This window comes from Pogoniulus pusillus, chromosome 7 (assembly GCF_015220805.1).
Source record: "Pogoniulus pusillus isolate bPogPus1 chromosome 7, bPogPus1.pri, whole genome shotgun sequence".
Taxonomy (NCBI): Eukaryota; Metazoa; Chordata; class Aves; order Piciformes; family Lybiidae; genus Pogoniulus; species Pogoniulus pusillus.
The window spans coordinates 10,022,549-10,044,451 of record NC_087270.1 but is presented as its reverse complement, the minus strand read 5'-3'; the positions used below and the strand labels follow the sequence as shown (position 1 = coordinate 10,044,451).

At 37.6% G+C, this 21,903-nt stretch overlaps 1 protein-coding gene across 1 annotated transcript in view; it reads right to left on the bottom strand.

Moving 5' to 3' along the window:
- The window catches only part of CSMD1 (CUB and Sushi multiple domains 1), a 1,024,926-nt gene that overhangs the window by 452,354 nt on the left and 550,669 nt on the right, over positions 1-21,903 (bottom strand). The window contains exon 5 of the mRNA XM_064145849.1: positions 18,650-18,857. Within this exon, the coding sequence (XP_064001919.1) occupies positions 18,650-18,857 (208 nt within the window). The remainder of the gene's footprint in view (positions 1-18,649; positions 18,858-21,903) is intronic.

The window sequence follows — 21,903 nt, the reverse complement described above, 5'->3', positions numbered from 1 at the left end:
AAAAATCTGTAAATAATTAAGTCTGAACATAAACCAGCATTTCAGAAGAAAATCACATGTGTTTTCAATTACTTTAGCTATTCAGTCTGTTGACAGATCACTCAAGTACAAGTAGCAGTTTGAAAATTAGTTGAAAGAAAATACTACTGTGTGATAAAACCACTGAATCGACTCATTGTAAAACTCCAATGAAATGAGGTACATGTAGAGATAAAGTGGATGAATGAAATGTATTTATGAAGTCAAGTATGCCAATACTTCCATATAAACTATTCCAGCTGTAGTGACAACTAATTAGCTTTAATTGAGAACTATGCAAAGCTGTGAACAAAGAGGAACTCAATCTACTTAAGTAGATAAATATCTGTACTGCTTACCCATGACATGTTCTAAAACACAAAGATATGTTCTGCTGATCACTCTGAATAACCAGATGTTCTAAAAGTCCTATTATTTAGAATAAACCCTGCATGACTAGGCTAATTTTTTCTGATGTCTAGTATGTAAGAACCCACATGTAATCTCCCTATACAAGAAAATATACCATGGCAATTTCCTTTAATTTCAATAATTCAATGAGAAGCATAAAATTCCTTTTAGAAATGTTGGTATGCTTTCACAATTTAAATATATCCTAATAGTTCACAATTAGAAATTGCTTGCTTACTTTTTTTTTTCTTTTAAATTACCAGTTGTTATTGTTTTAATGATGTTTTCCCTAAGGAAAGATGACTAAGATGTGGTAAATATTGCTCACCTTAAAAGTTAAATTGTTCTCTTAAAAAAGTGGTGGTGACTCAATGAATTTAGAAACATACAATGTTTATTAATAATTGTTCTGTATTTGACATCCCCTTGCAGGCATCATGTTGGAGAGGTGGAGACTGATGGATGATCTCCTTAATGTCTGTACATACGTGAAAGGTGAGTATCAGGAGGATGGAGCCAGAGTCTCCTCAGTAACATCGAGTGAGAGGTGCAGTGGGTGCAAGCTGGAGCATAGGAGGTTCTTTTTCACTATGAGGGTGGCAGAGCCTTGGAAGAGGCTGCCCAGAGAGGTTGTGGAGCCCCCTTCACTGCAGATATTCAGAACCCACCTGGATGCATTCCTGTGTGACCTGCTCTAAATGGTCCTGCTCTGACACAGAGATTAGACTAGATAATATTTCAAGATCTCTTTCAACCCCTAACATTCTGTGGAAGAGGGAGAGTCATACATAAGCATCTCTATCTGCCCTCTTTCTTTTCCTCTCTGATTCAATATGATTCATTGAATCACCACCACTTTAAGATAACAATTTAAATTTCCTGCATTTGGATGTTTTTTTCCCAATGCAAGTAGGTTAAGCTAAGGTAATTGTGTATTATGAATATGTTTTATAATTCTATATTAAGCTCTTTTTATCTCAACTCTATCTGAATGCCAAGTATTTGTGTGCTACTTTCCCCCTCACTTCTTTGTTAGGGAAGTTAACAGGCAAGTTAACCCATTCGTGGTGCTTTAACCTGTTACAAAGAGTCAAATCAAAAGTCCACAATTAGATTTCTAATTCAGTGGTTGAGTTGCTTTCATTAGACTCACACCAGCAACCTGAAAAGGCAGATATAGGAACATGATGTAGATCTTCATACCTCAAATGACATCAAATATAAGAAGCAGAGAGACGAAGATGGGAGGTCAGTAATCAGATGTTGCTACTGTAGTGTGAACTACTACATATAAGCAAACTATACTGTGGAAAATAAAGGTATGATTGTGCCAGGTGGTTCTATCTCCTGTAAACTGTATTGGCCTATAAACGATAAAAACACACTGGCCATTAAAGAATGCTGATCTCCTCCTGATTTTAGGGTACCAATTAAATAAGTATAAAGAAAATAAGTAATCAACATTACAAATATGAGCACTGAAAGGAAATGTGTCTGCAGCTGAAGTGTTAGAAATGATAGAACACAGTTTTATAGATCTTTTTTATGCAACAATTGAATAAAAAATGCTTAAGTTCCATATTTTGGCTGATAAAAAGTAGGCTCCTGCATATACTAATTAAAAATAGTATGGAAAAAAGAAGAGCAAATTGGTAACATCACTGCTCTTCTTTGTAAATAAAGTCATCAACAGTTTAAATAAGCACAGCAACCACATTTTTATTGTAGTGGAGTTAAAGCTAATTATTAGATACAGTGATTAGAAACTGTATGGGGATCTCTGTTATATGAAAAAGTAATTTGAAAAAGTGCTGTTAAGGGAATATTTTCAAGAAAATAAATACAAGTTTGCATCAGTGAATGAGAACACTTAGTTCTAAATTAAATTTGAAATGGGATGCTTTTCAGCAGGATAGATTCATGGAGGTAATTCTCTTATGTGTTACTGGATAATTAGAAATATTGAAATAAATAAATACAGATGGTACATTTGATTGATCTTCAACTCCATTGAGCAACAAAATATTTAATTTTGCTCTAATTTTACTGGAAATATCTCTGAAGTTAAGATGCTGGCATTTTTGTATTTGTTCTGAACAACAATATCTGTTCTTATGGACTGGTCTTTTATCATCATAATTTATTCAAAGTTAAAAATACAGAATGATTTTAAAGTTCAATTGTTCAGTCTATATTAATTTTAATATTTTAATGAAAAGTTCATATATTCCTTTATGTTTGATATATTTTATATATTTATTCACTGTGGCCGTTTGAGCTGATCCTCTAGCTCAGACATAGGGGAGAGATGAACATTCCAGGGATAGGCCACATAAATGGCAACAATAGATAAATTAATATAATTTCATTGGAGCATCAAGAACTTAATGTCTAGAAGCACAGTTTGTTCTGCCCCTTCTCCCGCTGGCTTCAGCTGCTTCAGCTTCACCTATCTTCCCCAGCTAATGTTTTGGCTCTGCCTATTTTATTACAGTTCAACTTCTGGTTTACATTCTCTGCACCTCTACAAGCACTCTGAAGAGCTTCTAGACAATGCAGGTGCTGGGTGGGACAGATGGACTCTACTTCTATCAATGACAAAAGAACCCAATTTTCACAGTGTTAGACACCAAAACCACCTATTAAAATACTCTGCACAATTTCCTAGCTGTGGGTAACTAAAACCAGTATATGCACAACACACACACAGTTACTGTACATTTAACATAACTGCTTTTGTCAGGTTAAGCATTCATACGAACACAAATGCAGTTACCGGCACCTTTCAGTATGTTCATTGTAAAGGAATGGGTGTGCTCTTTGTAGATGAGCAATATCTCTACCAATCTGGCTGTCAGCATGAAATCTAAATGCTCTGAAAATGAATCTCTCTGCAGCAAGCTACTTTAAGTGAAGAAACAACTCCGTTACACACAAGGTCTTCAACCACTAGTTACAGACAAGAAATTACTATTGTACTACTGCACTTTCACAACATAAAGTTTCCATGAAAATACGCTACTCTGGACCCAGTAAGTCAGAGTTGACATCTATATTCAAGACACAGGTAGAAGGTCAGTCAATTTTGGTTGTTAAGAGATCAGTCTGGGGCTGAGGCCATTGGTAGCTTATGGCAGTGATCACAGAATCATATAATCATTAAGGATAGAAAAGACCTTTAAGATCAAGCTCAACCATCAACCCAACACTACTATGACCACTAGACCATGTCCTGAACATCCATGTCTACACATTTTTTGAACACCACCAGGTATGGTGACTATCTCAGTAAAGAGATACAGGATCTATACCTCCCCTGGCACAACTTGAAACTATCTCCTCTTGTCCTATCTGCAAGCTTGGAAATTAGATGCTTGTTTTCAACAATAAAGATAATTAAATATTGGAACAGATTGTAAAATACTCTGAAGATTTGGAGAACTAAGATTAGGGATTTTTTTCTGTAAAATTTGTTCTACAGAATTGTTATGATTTATTTTATATAGGTCACAGTTGACTGATAGGAGAAAAATGTCTTGTTTCCAATTATGAATTCCATACCTGTTGCCTGAATTGAAGAGATCATGATCTTACATTAGTTCTGCTTTAGAGATGTATAAAGAAGGCAAACAGTTTGATTTCTTAATAAAATTAGTCATAATTCTAGAATGAGTGGAGAAAACTTATCCATAGTTGTATCAACAGATGCTGTGCTTCGTATATCAGAGTCCTACTAAGAAATGCCCAAGACAAAAAGTCCAAGTAATCTGCATACATCTCTAAACAATGGGGAAATGCCTCTGTTCTATACACTTCACCTCAAACAGAAAGTTGCCATTAATTCTGAGAAGATAAATCTTCTGAACTGATTTGGAACAAACAGGAGCTGAAAACTCTTTAGAACATTTTCATGTCACAGGAGTAATCTTTCTTGCCAGTCTTCTGAGAAAGATAAAGTCCTTAATTCTTGGGAATGGTAGGACTTTTAGTGCTGTACAGCTGCTTGAGCTTGACACAGTGGAACATAAGCCATGGGTTCAGAATGTGTAAGTGGAAAAGTACTGAGTTAAGTAAAATAGAGAGTCGAAATGATCTTAGAGGATGTTGCAACAGATGAAACAATGTAAAGCAGGAACTTGCAGGGTTTGTTAATCCTTGCTTATCTAGTTGCTAAGGTATGAGGTCTGTCTTCATGTCTGTATTGAGATCTGTCTTGATGACCAATTAGGATTTGACACAATCTTTAGCTCATATGTTAAGAGTATATAACCAAGTGCTGAAAGCACAATAAACAGAACTTAGCTTGCATCAAGCTGCTCCCCAGCTCTTCACTGTGGCACTTAATTTTTTGAAAGGATAAATTCTCTTGTGTTGTAAATCCAGTGATCAGTGTTTAAAATTTGACAATAACCTGAGATTCTCCCAGAACATATCCATTTAAAATCCCAAATACAAATGAAATTTATTAATTCAGCTCTCAAGTCTAGGTAGATTTGTAAGGCTTTACTGCTTCTTACTGTACACAGAAAAATTAACATTTTTAAGAGCTTCATCAAGCCCAATGGGATTGTAGTGGATTGCTTTCAAACACCGCAGCTGAAGCAAACACACCACCCGTGTTTTCTATTACCATATTGCTACCCAGGAGGCAGTGTGCTAATTCTAAATATTTATTGTGAAAATCTGTGCATCAGTTTCTAAGAAACCAAGATTTCTCTTGACAGTTGGCCTCTGCAGAAGAGTTGAAAGTCTCAGCTTCAGAAACTCTTCTAGTCATAGAGCCAGATTCTGGAATCACACACTTTCTGTACTAAATAAAAGATGTGCAATGTCAAAGATTCTTTCCACAGCCATGGAGGTTAGAAAAAGAACTGCCAGAATGAAGTCTACTCATATAGTCCATCCTTAGATCTAGCTTCCATAGCCTAAAATGAGAAATCCTGTTGCTACTCTGGGCTATACATAATAATTTACACTTATTTATAGCACAAGTCAAAGACAGGCATTGAATTTCAATGTGAAGAAACAAGGAGAAGAAGAATTCAGTATCACTTGGAAATTTGCTGAAACACTTCATAAAACTTTCCTTCTTTTAACTGTGTTAACAAATTCCAGTTCTTTGTCGTAATCATACCTTCCTCTGTTAATTTATACAGCTATGATCCTGTATTTTCTCTTTGTGGAAGTATTTATATGCGCTGAATATTTACCTCTGAACCTGCTTTCTAATGAGACAAGCATCCATTCTGGAGTCACCTTTTCAGTCTTTAATACATATCTGACTGTTTACAGTCCAACTCCAGCATTTCAGGTTTTGTCTAATGGTGTTTTATGTACAATTCTTTTGTATGCCTAACAAAGGTCTGTTTATAGTCACACTTTGCTGACAACTGTCATCAGGATTCATGTGAGCAGCTCATGGATTCAGCAGTAGGGAACATACTGTTTGGTATGGATATTTTAAAGATTTTTTTTTTCCCCCCAATAAGGACTAAAATCTGAATATTAGAAACAGCACAAAACGAAAGTTAAATTTGATGCAATGCTCAGCCACAAGAGAAAGATAAAATAGATCAGTCTTGAGTACCTGGTAATCTGTTTGCTCAGTTCAAGCTATAATTGTCTTTGAAAGAAGAGCTACAGACACTATATAAGAAATAAGGACCATAATATCAGCAAGAACTTGTGAAAATCTTGTCTGAAGACTTGTTGACATGACATAGCTATCCTATAAAATAAAGTACATATAAAACACAAATTTTGAAGTGATACTCTGTTTTAATCATGAGAAATCCCTTTTTCTTTGATACCCTGGATAATGCACACAGCTTCTCATTGCAACATAGCAGCAGCCCTAGTGACTAGAGTCTCTTTAAACGCACAATGCTAATTCAGTCTCAGAGCACAGTGAGAAATGAGAGCATTTGATGGCATAATTAAAACCCTATGTCAACTTTTATGTACAAGTGGGTCAAACTAAAGCTGGCAGTCTTTATTCCTGAGTGCTCAACTTTTCTATATTAATGATATTTTTATGGACACAGAAATATGACAAATGACACTCTAGTAAATCTGCATATAAGCTCTGCTAGAACATATCCTGCTTCTGTTTCAGCCTGAATTGTAAATTACACTGCCCTCACTTCAGTTACACGAGAGAAAACTGTGGATTACTGTGACAGCACAAATAAATATGCAATTCATACACCTTATTTGAACTTACCTAAATTAATTTATGTGCTACTTCTTATACGTCTTTTTCCAGAATGTGGTTCTGCTATTCTAATTTCAAAGAGGTTAAAAAAATGAATACACTCTAAGAACAAAAAGTGTGGAGGTTTTTGTATGTAGAACTGTATCTGAAATTCACCATTTCTTTCAGTACTTTATCTGTAATTTCCAAAAGCACTGAATACAAAATAAAACTTCCAAAGGTGATTGTATCTCTCCACATCAGTTGTTTGGGTTTTTTTTTTTACAAATTCAAAATTACAGAATTCCTCTATGTTAGATCTTCTCATCATGTTTTACTGCATTTTTTCATCTCTAGATTTTAATGTGGGGATCGCAAGTCTAAGCTGTCCCAGAAGAAGTTCTCACCATTTCCTTTCTGCCCCATCTATCTGTTTCAATGCAAGTAGAAACAACTACATTCACCCATTAAAAGTATTCTGAATAGTCTTTCAGTTAAGGTTGTCATCAACTGTAAAGCATCCAATGCATAAAAAAAAAAAGAATCATTAATACTTCAATTTGTTATTTTATTTCAGAGAGTTAACATTTGAAATTCATACTCTTGACTGTGGTGCCACGGCAAGCTTAGCTGAGCTGTCTACGCTGCAGAAATCTATTACTTTCTTTTTATCCACAGTAAATTAGTTTCCCTGCTGGTTGTTCTCTCTCTTGCCTACTTGTAAAGTGGGAAAACCAGAAACAATACCTCAGTCTTCTCTAACATCGCATCTAAACTGTGCTGTAGCTATTTCTTTACAACATCAGAGATAGAAAACAGCATAGTATTTTTGAAGCACAGACCTCTGCAGGAAACTCATTAAGTCCAATCACTAGCCTACTGTGCAGACATTTGAAAAAAAAAAAGAGTAGCCATCAATAAATGTGTTATTTAAATTCAATTTAACATTCTTTAAGAGTCAAAGAAATAATCGATGCATCCTGTGTGCTAGCTAAACAGAGATGCCAGGGGCCAAGGTATTTATTAACTGTAAGAACAGTTCATTGACAGGTTTGCTCTGAGCTGATGCAGATTACTGCACTGGTCTCAGTAGAACCACCAGTCAACCAGCTAATGGCTAGCTGTCTGAGAAAGCTTGCAGAGGAGAACCAGGATGAGTTTTCAGCAGGAATATGCTCACTTTTGTGTATTGTGTTGGAAAAAAATACAACAATAAACCTGACTAACAAACATTTCACTTGTTATGTACCACACCTCAGTAGTTTTCAGTATGCCCAGGAAAAAAGTTAAAACAGCTAGCTTCACACTTGGCTCATATTCTACAACTCTTTCTTTTAAAGAAATGATTAATTGGTAAGAGTGAATTTAACTATGTTAATTCCTATTAAAAAGAAGTTTTTCATATACTAGAGTATTTGAAAATGTATGTTGACAAAGGGGTTATATATTAAAAACACCCTACAATATCTTTAACAAAACAGTACAACTTAGTATTATAAACAGGACACATTACAAAAGAGCAGTTTGGTAAATTATCATCCTATGATCCTTAAAAGAGGCCACAACTCATCCCACTGTAGCTTTGATACTCCACGACTGGTTTCTTTCTGTATTATTCCTGACCTAAGTACTAACAACAAAACTAAAACTTTAAGGTCCAGAAAATTGCCTATTTTCTAGACTAAATCACAGAAGAACTATGGTTGGAATTGACCTTTAAGATGAAGTTCAACCATTATCTAACCCTTCAAGGGCCACTACTGCGCTATATCCTTGAGCACCTCATCTAGACAGCTTTTAAATACACCCAAGGATGGTGATTCAACAATTTGCCTATGCTGTCTGGTGTTTACCCTGATCAATTATACTACTTCAATCTTTCAACTTTAATATTTAAATGTATACATATTTCTCAGAAATATTTTATTTGTTAATGGTTTCCTTTTCACATGGTAGCAGAGATCTCCAATAATATGCCTGTTTGCCAACTCCTGTTTGAATCCCAGGTAGGGATGGATGTTAGGAGGAAGTTGTTGGCAGAGCGAGTGATTGGCATTGGAATGGGCTGGCCAGGGAGGTGGTGGAGTCACCATCCCTGGAGGTGTTCAGGAAAAGCCTGGATGAGGCACTCGGTGCCATGGTCTAGTTGACTGGATAGGGCTGGGTGCTAGGTTGGACCGGATGATCTTGGAGATCTCTTCCAACCTGGTTGATTCTATTCTATTCTATTCTGTCCTATTTTTGGTTGGTTAGCTTTGTGTTTTTTTGGGGGGGATTGTTCTGTTGTTTTTTTGGGGGTATTTTGTGTGTGGTACTGTTTTGTTGTTGGTTGCTTGCTTGGGTTAGGTGCTTTTTTCAGAACCACTGTGATTATTGCACTCAAATCCAGAATCACTGTTAGGACTATGTGGCAAAAAGAGAGGAATATTTGTAGGTTTTTACCTTACTAGGAAGCTATAGATAAGGCTGATTGCAATGTATAGATACCTTGAGAAAGCAAGAAGCACAGTGATTCATAACTACCTCTACAGAGAACTCCTCTAACATTTTCTGAATGCACCAGTATGAGCTGTTTAGCATTTAGACTGTATTTTCCTGACTCTGTGAGAAAATGAGGTTAATTGTATGGATATTCTAGAACCAGGCAACAGATCCAGCAGAAGGAAACTGTAGCAGCACATAGTATTCTCCAGGCTAGGCAGTCTGTTTAGAAATATCCTAATGATAGTGGTATTTTCAGCAATCCAAGCTCTGTTAATGTATTTAAACCTCCACTAATCTCAGAAATCTAGTGCTTTTCATGTTATTTTAAATGTGGTGGAAAATTATGCTGCAGGTCACCGTGCTTTAAGTGAGTTCTCTCACTCTTATGTTGCTGTCAGGTTGTGATGTGGTATGAATTAAGCCTTTATACCTCTTCAGCACAGTAGGCTGTAAATTAATAGGTGCAAAGAAAGCAATAGTGTTCTGTGAATTAAGCGTCAATTTACTGCTTCTGTACTTCTCACTTTATACACTGTTCACATGCTGGTGTTAACAGCTAAGTGGTCTCTGCATCTTTACAGCTAACACAGGCAAGAGATTACATTAGCTCAGCCACTACTGCCAGCACATCGGATATTTATCATCATACTTATTTTTAGGTCAAAATCCTTATAAAAGCTTTCACATACTTTTATGCATACAAATACTTACATATATTAATTAGCATGAAGATACTACAAGAGGAGCAATTCATTTTAGATAAGCTTTCTTTAAATACAAGCTTAAAAGAACTTTTGATGGACCTTGATGTGAGATATTACTACATATCAATCAAGGGAGGGTGTAACCAGGTGGGGGTTGGTCTCTTCTGCCAGGCAACAAGCAACAGAATAAGGGGACACAGTCTCAAGTTGTGCCAGGGGAAGTCTAGGCTGGATGTTAGGAGGAATTTCTTCCCAGAGAGAGTGATTTGCATCGGAATGGGCTACCCAGGGAGGTGGTGGAGTCACCATCCCTGGAGATGTTCAAGAAAAGCCTGGGTGAGGCACTTAGTGCCATGGTCTAGTTGACTGGCTAGGGCTGGGTGCTAGGTGGGGCTGGATGATCTTGGAGGTCTCTCCCAACCTGGTTGATTCTATGATTCTATAAACAACGCATACTTATTAACTGAGCCTTAAATAGATTTGTGTTTGCATCAGGTGTTTAGCAAGTTTGGGTATGGGTTTTTTTGAGGGGGGATGTTAACTTTGTGTTTGTTTTTATTTCTATCACCTCCATCTCTAGACACAAGACTGACATAGAATCTATAGGAAAGCTATGTTCCAAAAGGAAGAATGGGAAAGCATCTTGTTACATCTCTGCCTGAAGCTCTCAAAAGAATTACACACATTTCAGCACTTGCCATCGTTATGTGAGACAGTATTTGGGTAAAGACCACAGGATACCTATACAGCTAACTTGTATTTACCAGGAAGGAAGACAGCAGGGCTGGCTTCACTTCTGTACTGTATTTTCCCAAGTCTGCTATCAGTTTGCTTACAACTGTGGATAATTCATTTTTCCAAGCAAGCATTTGAATGCCTGCAGAAAATCCATTTTGGAACATGATGATTTTGATAAATATAGCAAAGTACAAGATACATCACTGATGAGATCATCTTATTAATCCCTATTATGGGAAAACTGTAGGAGTGAATAAGCTGTTTATCTGCATATGTTTGGGTATAGCAACTGCTATGTCAACGCACTGGATATAGATACTGAATTCAAACATGCTATTTCCCACTCGGGGAATTTTAAAAGACTCTTAGAAAGCAATATTTAAAGAACTAAAGTATATCAGTTGCCTGTCTGTCAAGTTCAACATGTCTGCAAATCTTTTCTACACCATTTTGACTATTACTATATCACATGGTTGACTTTTTTAAAGGGTCGGAAGCTACATTTTCCAAAGCTTAATCTACTAAAAACCAAGGAGAAGAGAACAAAAAGAACAAGCACAATGTGTCAATGCTTCTTTGGGATAAGTTTTACCACATTTTAAGCTTAAATAATTGAACACAGCAGTGAACGCTGAAGGAGGATTCAGAAATGTGGATATGTTGGCAGGAGAAGTGAGTTGTGAGAGCATGGGAGTTGCCAACAGAAAATGTCTAGAAGAAAATAGGACAATCAGCACCCAAAGGCAGTAACTGACAGTAATCAGGTGCTGGGGAAAAGTCATATTCCCCTGAATCTTTTAAAGACACATAGAATTTGCCGTGTTTCTTACTTGAGTATGTCTTCCATCATTTACTCAGTGCACAACATGTAAATGACTAATGATGATGTGTGCTGCAGCAAGAGTCTTGAGCAAATGGCATAGAGAAGAACATAGCACAAAACATATTTCATGAACTTAACTTCAATTCCAAACAAATAAATATATAATCGATTGATAATACCTACTGTTTTGTCACGATCACTATAATTTTCACTCCTATAAGGCTATTCATACAGATACGAATACTACCTTGCTGATGCACCTTAAATGTACTTTTGTCCTCACAATGTATCTTTAGGAGTTGGAAATGTATGGTGTTCCAGGGTAAGTCAATTGATTAAGTTTCAGTGTTGCTCTGTGTATTTGACAGTGTCTGTAGTAGTTTAAGGCTCATTGGAATACTTTAATAAAAGAAATTGGCACAGAATCTGAACGAGCAGGGCACTGGTTGTAAGAAAATAACAATGATAAATTCTATATCATTTACAAGTTTGCCAAGAGGTGTAAAAAAACAATATATAAACAATCTTACTCTCTTTGCTTTTGGGCCCTGGATCTCTTCGCTGTTCCTTTGCTTGTCTCTCTAATCTCATCTGGTCAATCAAGGTTAGTGAAAAACACATTGAGCTTTGTTGGTCATTTTCTATCTGAGTGAGAGGGTGGCATTGGCTCCTCTTGAGCTTTTTCTTTGTCCAGGGGGGAAAGAGTGCAAGATTGAATTTCTGTAGGATTTCTAAATTGTATATAATTGTAAATACATGTAAAGATATTTTGTATGCTATGCTTGTAAATTTAGCTTTGCAGTAAAACGCAGCTTTATCATACTTCTGAGTTGTCTGAACAAGTCTGGTAAATTTTAACTGTGTGTGTGGAAGCTCCTAATTCACAGTGTCCAAGTGCTAAACACTATTAATGCAAGGTATTTTTACACAGTAAGTAGAAAGGCTGCAATATGAAAGTTAATAGAAAGGATTAAAGGGTAACTACGCAACTTCTTTTCCTGAAAGAAACACAAAAAGCCCTGTGGTTCATGGCAGGTCAGACAGACAGGTTATCAAGTACATAAACACTTACTTATTGGTCTCAGTTTCCTATCCAAAGCAAACTAAAAGGGAAATCTACAGTTAGAAACTAGTAAAAGTTAAGAGCTTCTAAAAACGAGTGGGGAGTAAGAGAACCCTGCATTAGCATCTCCAGCACAAACATACATCTTTGCACAGTTACACTGGTGACAGAAAGGGATGACTGTCAGGTGTCAAAAGAGGTTGGTTCTACTATGTAATTACAAATAAATTAATAAAAAACGAATAGTGTTCCCGATTGAAAAAGCTGGAATCTATCTGCCTTCTTTCCATTGCATGGTCATGGCACATCTTTTCTCATGTGACAGAAAGGGAAATGAAAATAGAACCTTACAATGTCAAGGGTAAGTCACAAGTCCTCTCCTGGTGTGTAAGAACATTAACAAAGGCACATTCGCAAGCCCTACATCTTCTCACAGCACACCAATAGATGGTGCTCTTTAGCTGTATAATTATGTAATGGTAAGCTACATATTCAGCTCATCTGTCTGGATCTGCTGCCGTACTTGTCTATCAAAAAGGTGATTTAGACCACTCCATAATCGTATGCATTACTTTGCTATAGACCTCTCACAATGAAGGCGCTAAGATTAAGATAGATCTCTATAAACAGGACAGCTTGAAGTAGAATCATAGAACAGCCTGGATTGGAAGGGACCTTTACAGGTCATCTGGTCCCATCTACCTAAAATGAGGGACGTCTTCAGCTAGATCATACTACTGTTTTAAGTTATATTTAAGTTCCTGATGTGGTGTATTTAAGAAATACAAATTAATATTTTAAGACTTAGTTGTTATAAGAGTTATTCATTAACACAGAAATAAGAAGTTTCAGATGACTAAAGGTACTTCTGTCAAATCGCATGCCAAGGTTATACTAAGTCATTATTGCTGCTTCCAGATCATTCTCATACCCACACACATTTTAATGGCCTTGCACTAGGATATTGAGGTGATTAATAAAGAAGTTAGAATAATCTTGTATTAATCTCAGCTCTGGCCAGCCTTATCTAGGGTAGGGTGTTCCTGCCCATGGCAGGGGGGTTGGAACCAGCTGATCCTTGTAGTCCTTTCCAACTCTGACCGATTCTATAGCCTTAAATGTATTTTTAAGCAGTATTAGAAAACTAGTTTGAACTAAAAAGCATGAGGTAGTTAATTCCCTCAGTACTGGCAAAATACAAACAAGATTTGAAGGAGAGTAAGTTTAAATGGAACCACAGTCAGACAACATTAGTACTGTAGGGTAAGAGAGTAAAAAAAAAAAAAACATTTTACAACAAAATATGTTCCAGATTTAGATTCCAAGGTAAAAAAATAATAGTTGCAGAGTTATTCTTTGCATCAAAATCATGCACACTCTAATACTCTGAGGGGTTTTTTTTGTTGTTGTCAAAGAAGATTTTAGACTTGCAAATAATATGACCAACCCATGTTTACATCAAAAACTGAGTCAGGCTTATCTACACTCCTATGAATTGCTCAGAATTACCTAACCTATACATAAATAATACTCAGATTTTTTTTAATAACAATAAAAAACACTTCAATCTCAAGGAGGAGTCCCATTTAGAAAGTTTCAAAAATATGCTTTACACAAATGATACATTCCTGATTTGACTTTGAAACTGAGGACTGGGCCTTTAGAATACTTATCAACACTTTCTCCTGAGAAGAAGACTCCACAACGTCTCTGGGCAGCCTGTTCGGTGCTCTGTCACCCTCTCTGTAAAGAGGTTTCTCCTCGTGTTGAGGTGAAACCTTCTATGTTCAAGTTTGTACTCATTGTTCCTTGTCTTATTGTTGCACTCCACCAAAGAGATTTGCCACATCCTCTTGACACCCACCCCTCAGACATTTACACTGAGTATGACATATATAGAATGAATCCCTGCTTAGGGTCACTTCTCTTCACAGGTGCAGCCTTCTACTCTGCATCCCCAACACAGTATACAAAATTCAGCAGTGATCTTGGTCTGCACAACAATCCACACCAACTAGAAGCACTGAGGGTTACCACAGCTAGATGCAGATCCTGTCTATGTACATCTAAGTAACTGCACTTTCTGAAGTTAACAATAAGAGATTGAGCTGAAAAGCAAAATCACTGAACAGAATTAGTTCTGTTCCAACTCAAATCAGGACAGACCCAAATTAAAAAACCATTTCTTTCATCAATGGTCTAATAAGACTTGTACTTCTTGCACAGATTAAAAGACCTGTTCCATCACTTCATGTTCATTCTGTGAACAGTGATGTTCATCTTTTAAAGCCGGTTGACAATACTATTGATTCAAAACAGATCTTATAATGGAGTCATCTCTAAGTGCACATCCATTCAAGGTCCAGAGCTATAAAACTGGTCTTGAATTAGAAAAAAACAAACAAAACCCAACACCAACACAAAAACAACCACACCAAAAACTGGAAAAAAAAAAACCAACCAACAACTTGAATAGCTTTGGACAACCTAATTTTATCAGGGACATAAAGTAACCAGTAATGTAATGTCACATGAATCTTTTATAAACTACTTCCATTAGGATGAACTGTAGGAATGATTTGCAAATAATCTTTTAAGAATAAGAAAAGCAAACCTCTTCTTTCTTTGCAATGCACTGGAAAACAACCACCACCTATAGAACATGAAAACTACTGAACCTCTGAAGAAAGGTTTAGAAATATGTAATGCAGTTTATAATCATAAGGCATATAACAGATTCACTATAACTGTTACAGGGTATCTTCTCTACCTATTTTATGCACATGTCACATTATTGTAGAATCATAGAGTGTCAAGGTCTGGAAGGGGCCTCAAAAGATCATCTAGTCCCATCCCCCCTGCCAGAGCAGGATCACCTATACCAGATCACACAAAAAACATGTCCAGGTGGGTTTTGAATATCTCCAGAGAGGGAGAATCCACAACCCCTCTGGGCAGCCTGTTCTAGTGACCTGTCATTCTCACAGTGAAAAAGTTCCTCATCATGTTTACATGAAGCTTATATGCCTCAGCTTCTACCCATTGCCCCTTGTCCTGTCATTGGGCACCACCCAGAAGAGTCTGGCTCCATCCTCCTGGCACTCACTCTTTACATATTTATAAAAGTTGATGAGGTCACCTCTCAGTCTCCTTTTCTCCAAGCTAAAGAGCCCCAGCTCACTCAGTCTCTCCTTATAAGAGAGCTGTTCCATTCCCTTAATCATCTTTGTGACTCTCTGAAGCAGTTCCATGTCCCTCTTGAACGGGGGGCCCCAGAACTGAACACAGTACTCCAGATGTGGTCTCATCAGGGCAGAGTAGAGGGGCAGCAGAACCTCTCTCAACCTACTAGCCACAGCCCTTCTAATACACCTCAGAATGGCATTGCCCCTCCTGGCCTTGAGAGCACATTGTTGGCTCATGGTCAACCTCCTACCAGCTGGGACCCACAAGTCATTTTCCTCTTTCCTACCTTCCAACAGATCAATCCCCAACTTATACTGATACTGATTTTCACTGATACAAGGTGAAAGATTCTGCATTTGCCCTTGTTGAATTTCATTAAATTTCTTCCTGCTCAGCCCTCCAGCCTGTCCAAGTCTCACCGAATGGCAGCACAGCCTTCTGGCATGGCAGCCACTCCACCCAGCTTGGTGTCATCAGCAAACTCACTGTCAGTGCACTCTGTGCCCTCATCCAGGTCACTGATGAAAATACTGAACAGGACTGGTCCCAGTATATAGCCCTGTGAGACACCACTAGGCACAGGCCTCCAACTAGACTCCATCCCACTAACCACAGCTCCCTGGCTTCTTTCCTTTAACCAGTTCCCAATCCATCTCACTACCTGATCATCTAGAGCACACTGCCTCAATTTATCCAGAAGGATGCTGTGGGAGGCATGTCAAATGCCTTACTGAAATCAAGATAAACCACATCCACTGCTCTACCATCGTGAGTCCACCTAGTTATGTCCTCATAAAAGGCCATCAGGTTGGTCAAACAACTTCTCCATGGTAAAACCATATTGACTGCTCCTATTGACCCCACTATCCTTGATATACTTAAGGACAGCATTGAGGATAAATTATTTTTCCTCAGAAACTAAATTTTCCTTGTTCTAACATTTCTATTGTTATATTTTAAAATAATCCATCCACGTGCTACTATAATCACACTGTAACTGCTTGTAATTTTGCTGTTATGTCTGGAGAAGACAATCCAGGATTATTGTAGCATACACCAAAAAGCACTAAAGAATCAATCTGAAATTATTTCCTTCATTCTCAATCTCTTTCTAGCTCCTGCAGTGCTCGTATAACTGTTATTCTATGCTCTTCATTAGGGGAAAAAAGGCTCACTTTACAGTGACTATTCCTTTAAGTGAAAAAACAGTCATAATTACCAGACCATGGGAATGGAATGTTCCTAACACAGAATTAATGTATAAAGCTACCGATATGATACCAGACACAATAAAAAAGAGAGTGATAAAAATAGTCACATTTTAAGTTGATACAACTCTAGATTATTGAAGTATAGACCAATTTCACATTCAAACACACAGATGATTTTTAGCAGATTACAGCATGAACTACTTTTAGTACAGCTCTAAGGTTGCTATGGTAACTGTTCTGGTTTAAATATAGTTGAATGTGTAGCTTTGTTCCAAATTATCATCCAGTAATCCTTTACACATTTCATATAAAACTTCCCATAGCCTCTCTGAACTTCTGTCAGTGATCCTAGGAAGACCTAATAAATCCTTGGCTTTGAATGATGGGAGTTTAGTTTTACTTAAAGTGTCTCCAACCATGAAGCAACATATCAGGAAAAATCAGGAAAGAATTTAGACTGAGTTCTAGAAGATATCAGCATAAAGCTGATCAAGGAGATGAATGCAGAATATGACTCCATTGCTTTCTGCTCTATGATCATAAATATTCTGGGAACAGATATGGCTATGTGACTGTAAATGTAAAGTTATTCCTACGTTCAAGTTTGATAAGTTTAATTTCTTGCAATAAAGTAGCAAAATGTTGCTGGAGACCAGCAGAGCCTCACATAGAAAATTAAACAGAGGAAGCAGTGGCCTTGATTGTCATGCATGCCTGCGCCCGAGAGGTAAATGGAGCGCTCAGAAGTTATCTCTCAGACAGCTAGACGTGAGCACTCAATCTGATACAGAACTGACTGATGTCACACAGCTCTGGGACACGCAGACAGGTTAGAAAGTCATCCTGTGATATAAAGTCAGAACTACCTCCATTGCAACGTTGTCACATATTTGCCAGCTTCTTTCAGTGTATTAGAAACTTCACAGTTACTAGTATATTACACTGCCTAGCCTGTCATGACAGTACAACAATAGTGAGATTGCTTTAGCTCTCCAGAAAGGCATCCTGAAGATAAAAATCAGTCATCTCTGAGCAGGAAATCTGTATTTTTTCTGCACTACATTTTACAGCAATAGTGCATATGTCAAGCAGAAGACATTCTCAGAGATATTAAAAAAAAAGAAAAACTTGCATATGTAGATAAATCCTAATACAAATTGTTATGCAATTTAATTCATTCCCATAGACAGAATTATCATCTTTTACTCAGAAAAAAAGAATGTAGATTCAGTGTCATAATTACTAAGTCCTAATATTGCTAAGCAAATAGTTATAACATCAGACATGATAAAATACACATATACATGAGTATATGTAGCAAGATTGAATGTGTAGCCTGTTTAGAACAAGACATCATCCATTCTCTTTGAACATAATCCTATTTTACTGTGAAGTTGTGTTTTGCTCACCTTTCACTGCTGGAATACAATATCATGCTAAGTCATTCAAGACAAAACATGAACTCGCTTCTCGTATCAGGTTCAAATATGTAATGTCAATAAATGCTCAGTGCTAAGATATTTGACAAATATAAACCTTGAAGATGCAAGAAAATAAGAGGGAAGGCTCAAGATTTGGAAAGAAATAGTAGTAAACTACTGTATTTTTTCTTGGTTCTGGAAGGAGAAAGGGATCAAAGGAAAATGCATAACAAAACAGTCATTACTAACAGGTAGGAAATATCTTAAATATCTTTATATGTATTTTGAAAATACCCTCCATGGAAAAAACCAACAACAACAAAGCAAAAAAACAACCCAAACAACCCCCCAAAAACCCCACAAAAAGAAACTGAGATCTTCCTGAGATCTGACTTACCATATTGATGGTGCTTCTGTTCCACTGATTTCTAAGAAGTCATATCCTTCCTCTAACTGGAAGTCAGTAAAGACCAAAGCAATAGTATCTCCTGGTTCAGCCAATATGGTCCAGGTGCAATCAGCATTATTTTCATACTCAGAAGGGAAGTGAGGACTTGAAATAGCTCCGCTTGTCCCACGTAGTGTCCCTCCACAAGCTCCTTCAGCTGAGGAGCAGAGTATCAATTATTATTGGAGCTGCACTTTAAACAAATGTTTCTGACATAACAAACCCAAGTCTTCTGTGCATAGAATACAAGGATACACAAAAAGAGAAACTAAAATTCTACCCAGGTGAATGGAATAGAACATTTGCCACCTTTAAGCCTCAGATTTTTGGTGGGTTTTTTTTGTTACCTTTTCCCCTCCCCTTGTCCCCTTGTTGGTGACACTTAAGTGCCAGACCAAACGCAGATAAGGTTGGCAGAAGAACAAGAGAAACTGGCTCTTTGGTTCTGTCAAAGTGTTCACAGAAGAAGCTTAAGGAAGAACCGTGCAGGAAGTCACAGATACAGCTTGGTTTTCTGTGATATAGTACGATATAGTGCTTCTTTAAAGGACAGAAATATCCTTACAGGTTTACATGCTGAAAACCAGAATCATTGAAAAGCTTTTGATGTGTTGTAACAGGGCTATGAAAGCTGCAGCAACAGTAATCAAAACCATTGCTGCACAGGTGAATGATTGTAAGTATTTCATTTTTATCCATTTAATCATCTTTACTCACAGCTTTTATTATTAGGTATTATTTGCATACTCCAAGTACACAAAGAGATTTTGAAAGAAATAGATTGGTGAGATGCATGACACAAAGGAACGTAACAGTCAAATTAGGACAATAACTGAATATCTAATTAAGACCATTGAGAGGCCTAGCAGTAGAGTTGTTTTTCAATCACAGTTGAAAGCCTGTCAGTGAAAGAGAGTTTTAAAGAAAGATTTGAAGGAGAAGGGATTTGTTTGAGTCAAAGCACCAGGAATCATTTGGCTGGACATTTAAAAAGAGAGACTACCGCACGAGGATAAATGCCTGATAAGGGACTGAAGTGAATGGAAGAACTGGAAGAAAGGCACAAACAGAATAATTTCCATAATGCTCAAGTATTATAGGTACCATTAATTTGACTTTAAAAAAAAATGGAGAGAAGGCTGCTGAAAAGATTCAAACATTACCTCTTATATCTGCAAGGTAAATTTTGACATCAACAGAGTGTAACATAACATTGGCTGCTGAAGACCTACTCAGCTTCTTGATTTCTTGGCACAAAAACTCCTCAGAGGGGAGCAGGTCTTCTCAATAAACTTCATACTTTACTTTTTGGACTCTGATACTTATGTGTTTTACGAAAGAAGGATATTTGGGAGTGGAATGGATCCACATTCCTAAAACATTTAGTTTTTGTTTGTGAAACCAGGCCATTTCTGTGATTCCTCCCACAATTCCTGGCTTTTTATACAGTGCATATTGAAAGGGCCATTGTGCTTCTGAGGGAGGAAAGGGGAAAGGAAGCGAAAAATCAAAGAACTCACGGATAAAAGCCAAGAATCAGAGTGAAAATTCCCAGTGCATAATACATGCAAATGGTACAATAATTACATTTATTATAAAGCAATGATAAATCATAAAGAAGAACTATGATCTGTTATCCAACAGTATCTAGAATTAACCTCCTCCTTTTTTAAACCACATAGTTTTCAAGTACTTCATCATCTAAACCAGTGAACCAAAACAAATTAATTGGTTACATCTTATGGCAATAAATATTTTTTCCTAGTTTTTTCTCCTCTTATTCCCATTTGGTTGTTGCACTGGCAGATTTTTTCTTGATTTTTTTGTTGTTTGGGTTTTTTTAAGATTCAAAATGTAAGAATATCAGTGCCAGGTGATAACTTCCACAAGCTACACTTGAGAGGCAGCAAGCAGGCCTTTCCCATCTAGGGTAACCAGTAAAATCCATAGCCTGTGTCAAACTCTATGGCAGCCATAATGCTTTGGTACTAGCTGCTTGCTGTTACATTTTAAAGGGCTCTAACTGATGTGGTAGGCCCAATAGGCCCAAAATAGGCTCAAACACGGCGTGCCTTGTCTAGGCATGTTTTTCTGCTCCACCAGAGAGGCAAGTGCAGGAAACAGACACAAAAGAACCTGTAGCCACTGAGTCTGGCCTGCCCAGGGCCCTGTGGTGTAAGGTACACACATTTAGCTTGTGCCTGCCTAGGGCAAGGCCTGTGTCGCTCCCAAATTAGGGAAAAGTGAGCCCATGGCTCTGCCCAATACGGTAACATTTGGCTAACTGCCATCCTGATTGGCTATTCTTGTGTCCAAAGGGCAATTAGCCTCGGCCCACACTGATAAAAGGAGATGTGCAGGTGAACAACCTGCTTCTGCTTCCCTGCTCTCTCTGCTGTGCCCAGCCCTGCTGCTCTTGCACACTGCCTTATTGCTGCCTGCTAAACTCCACTGCCGCCAGTTACCAGGAGCAGAACCTGGATGCCTGCAGGCGATCGGCCTGTGTGGCCAGCGTGACATGGTGCTGAGACTGCACCACATCTGCCTCTGCACCTGAAGGTGCTGCCTAGAATCCCTGTATATATACACAGATGGTCCAGAGGAAGCCAGAAGACAAGGGCAGAGATTGTCTGCGTCCTGTCCCCAGAAGCCAGGAACATTCAAGCCTCAACGCCGAACAAGACAGAGTCCCCTGAAAGCATCTGGGCACTGTCTGGGCTCTGGCTAGCCCCCACGAGTGGGTAATCATCATAATCTGTGAGTAAAGGCTAAATGCCTCTTTGTAATTCTCTACTGCCTTCTGCCATAGAGCAGAAAGAGCTTGAGCTCAGCTACTGGGCAAGTGGTATAGTGACCTCAGAACCTTCTCTTCCAGTTCAATTAATATTTCTATATTTTGCTGGTTATTATTAGCTGTAGATATTATCCACAGAATGTTTCCATGACTGTGTAAGAACTGAAATATTATTGAAATCAGTGGTCAAGGGTGGCAAAAGCTCTGAGTATCAAAATTAATAAACAATATTAATTTTGGAAAATATCCTCTTACATCAACTTCCCCTCCGCAACACTAACTCAAAGCAAACATTCTATGGAATTTTGTTACACCAGCATTATCAATGACTACCTCTTACTGCTTATGACTGACATTAACTAACATGTTACGTGTAATTACAATGCTACTGCTAAGTCCTTGAATAAGC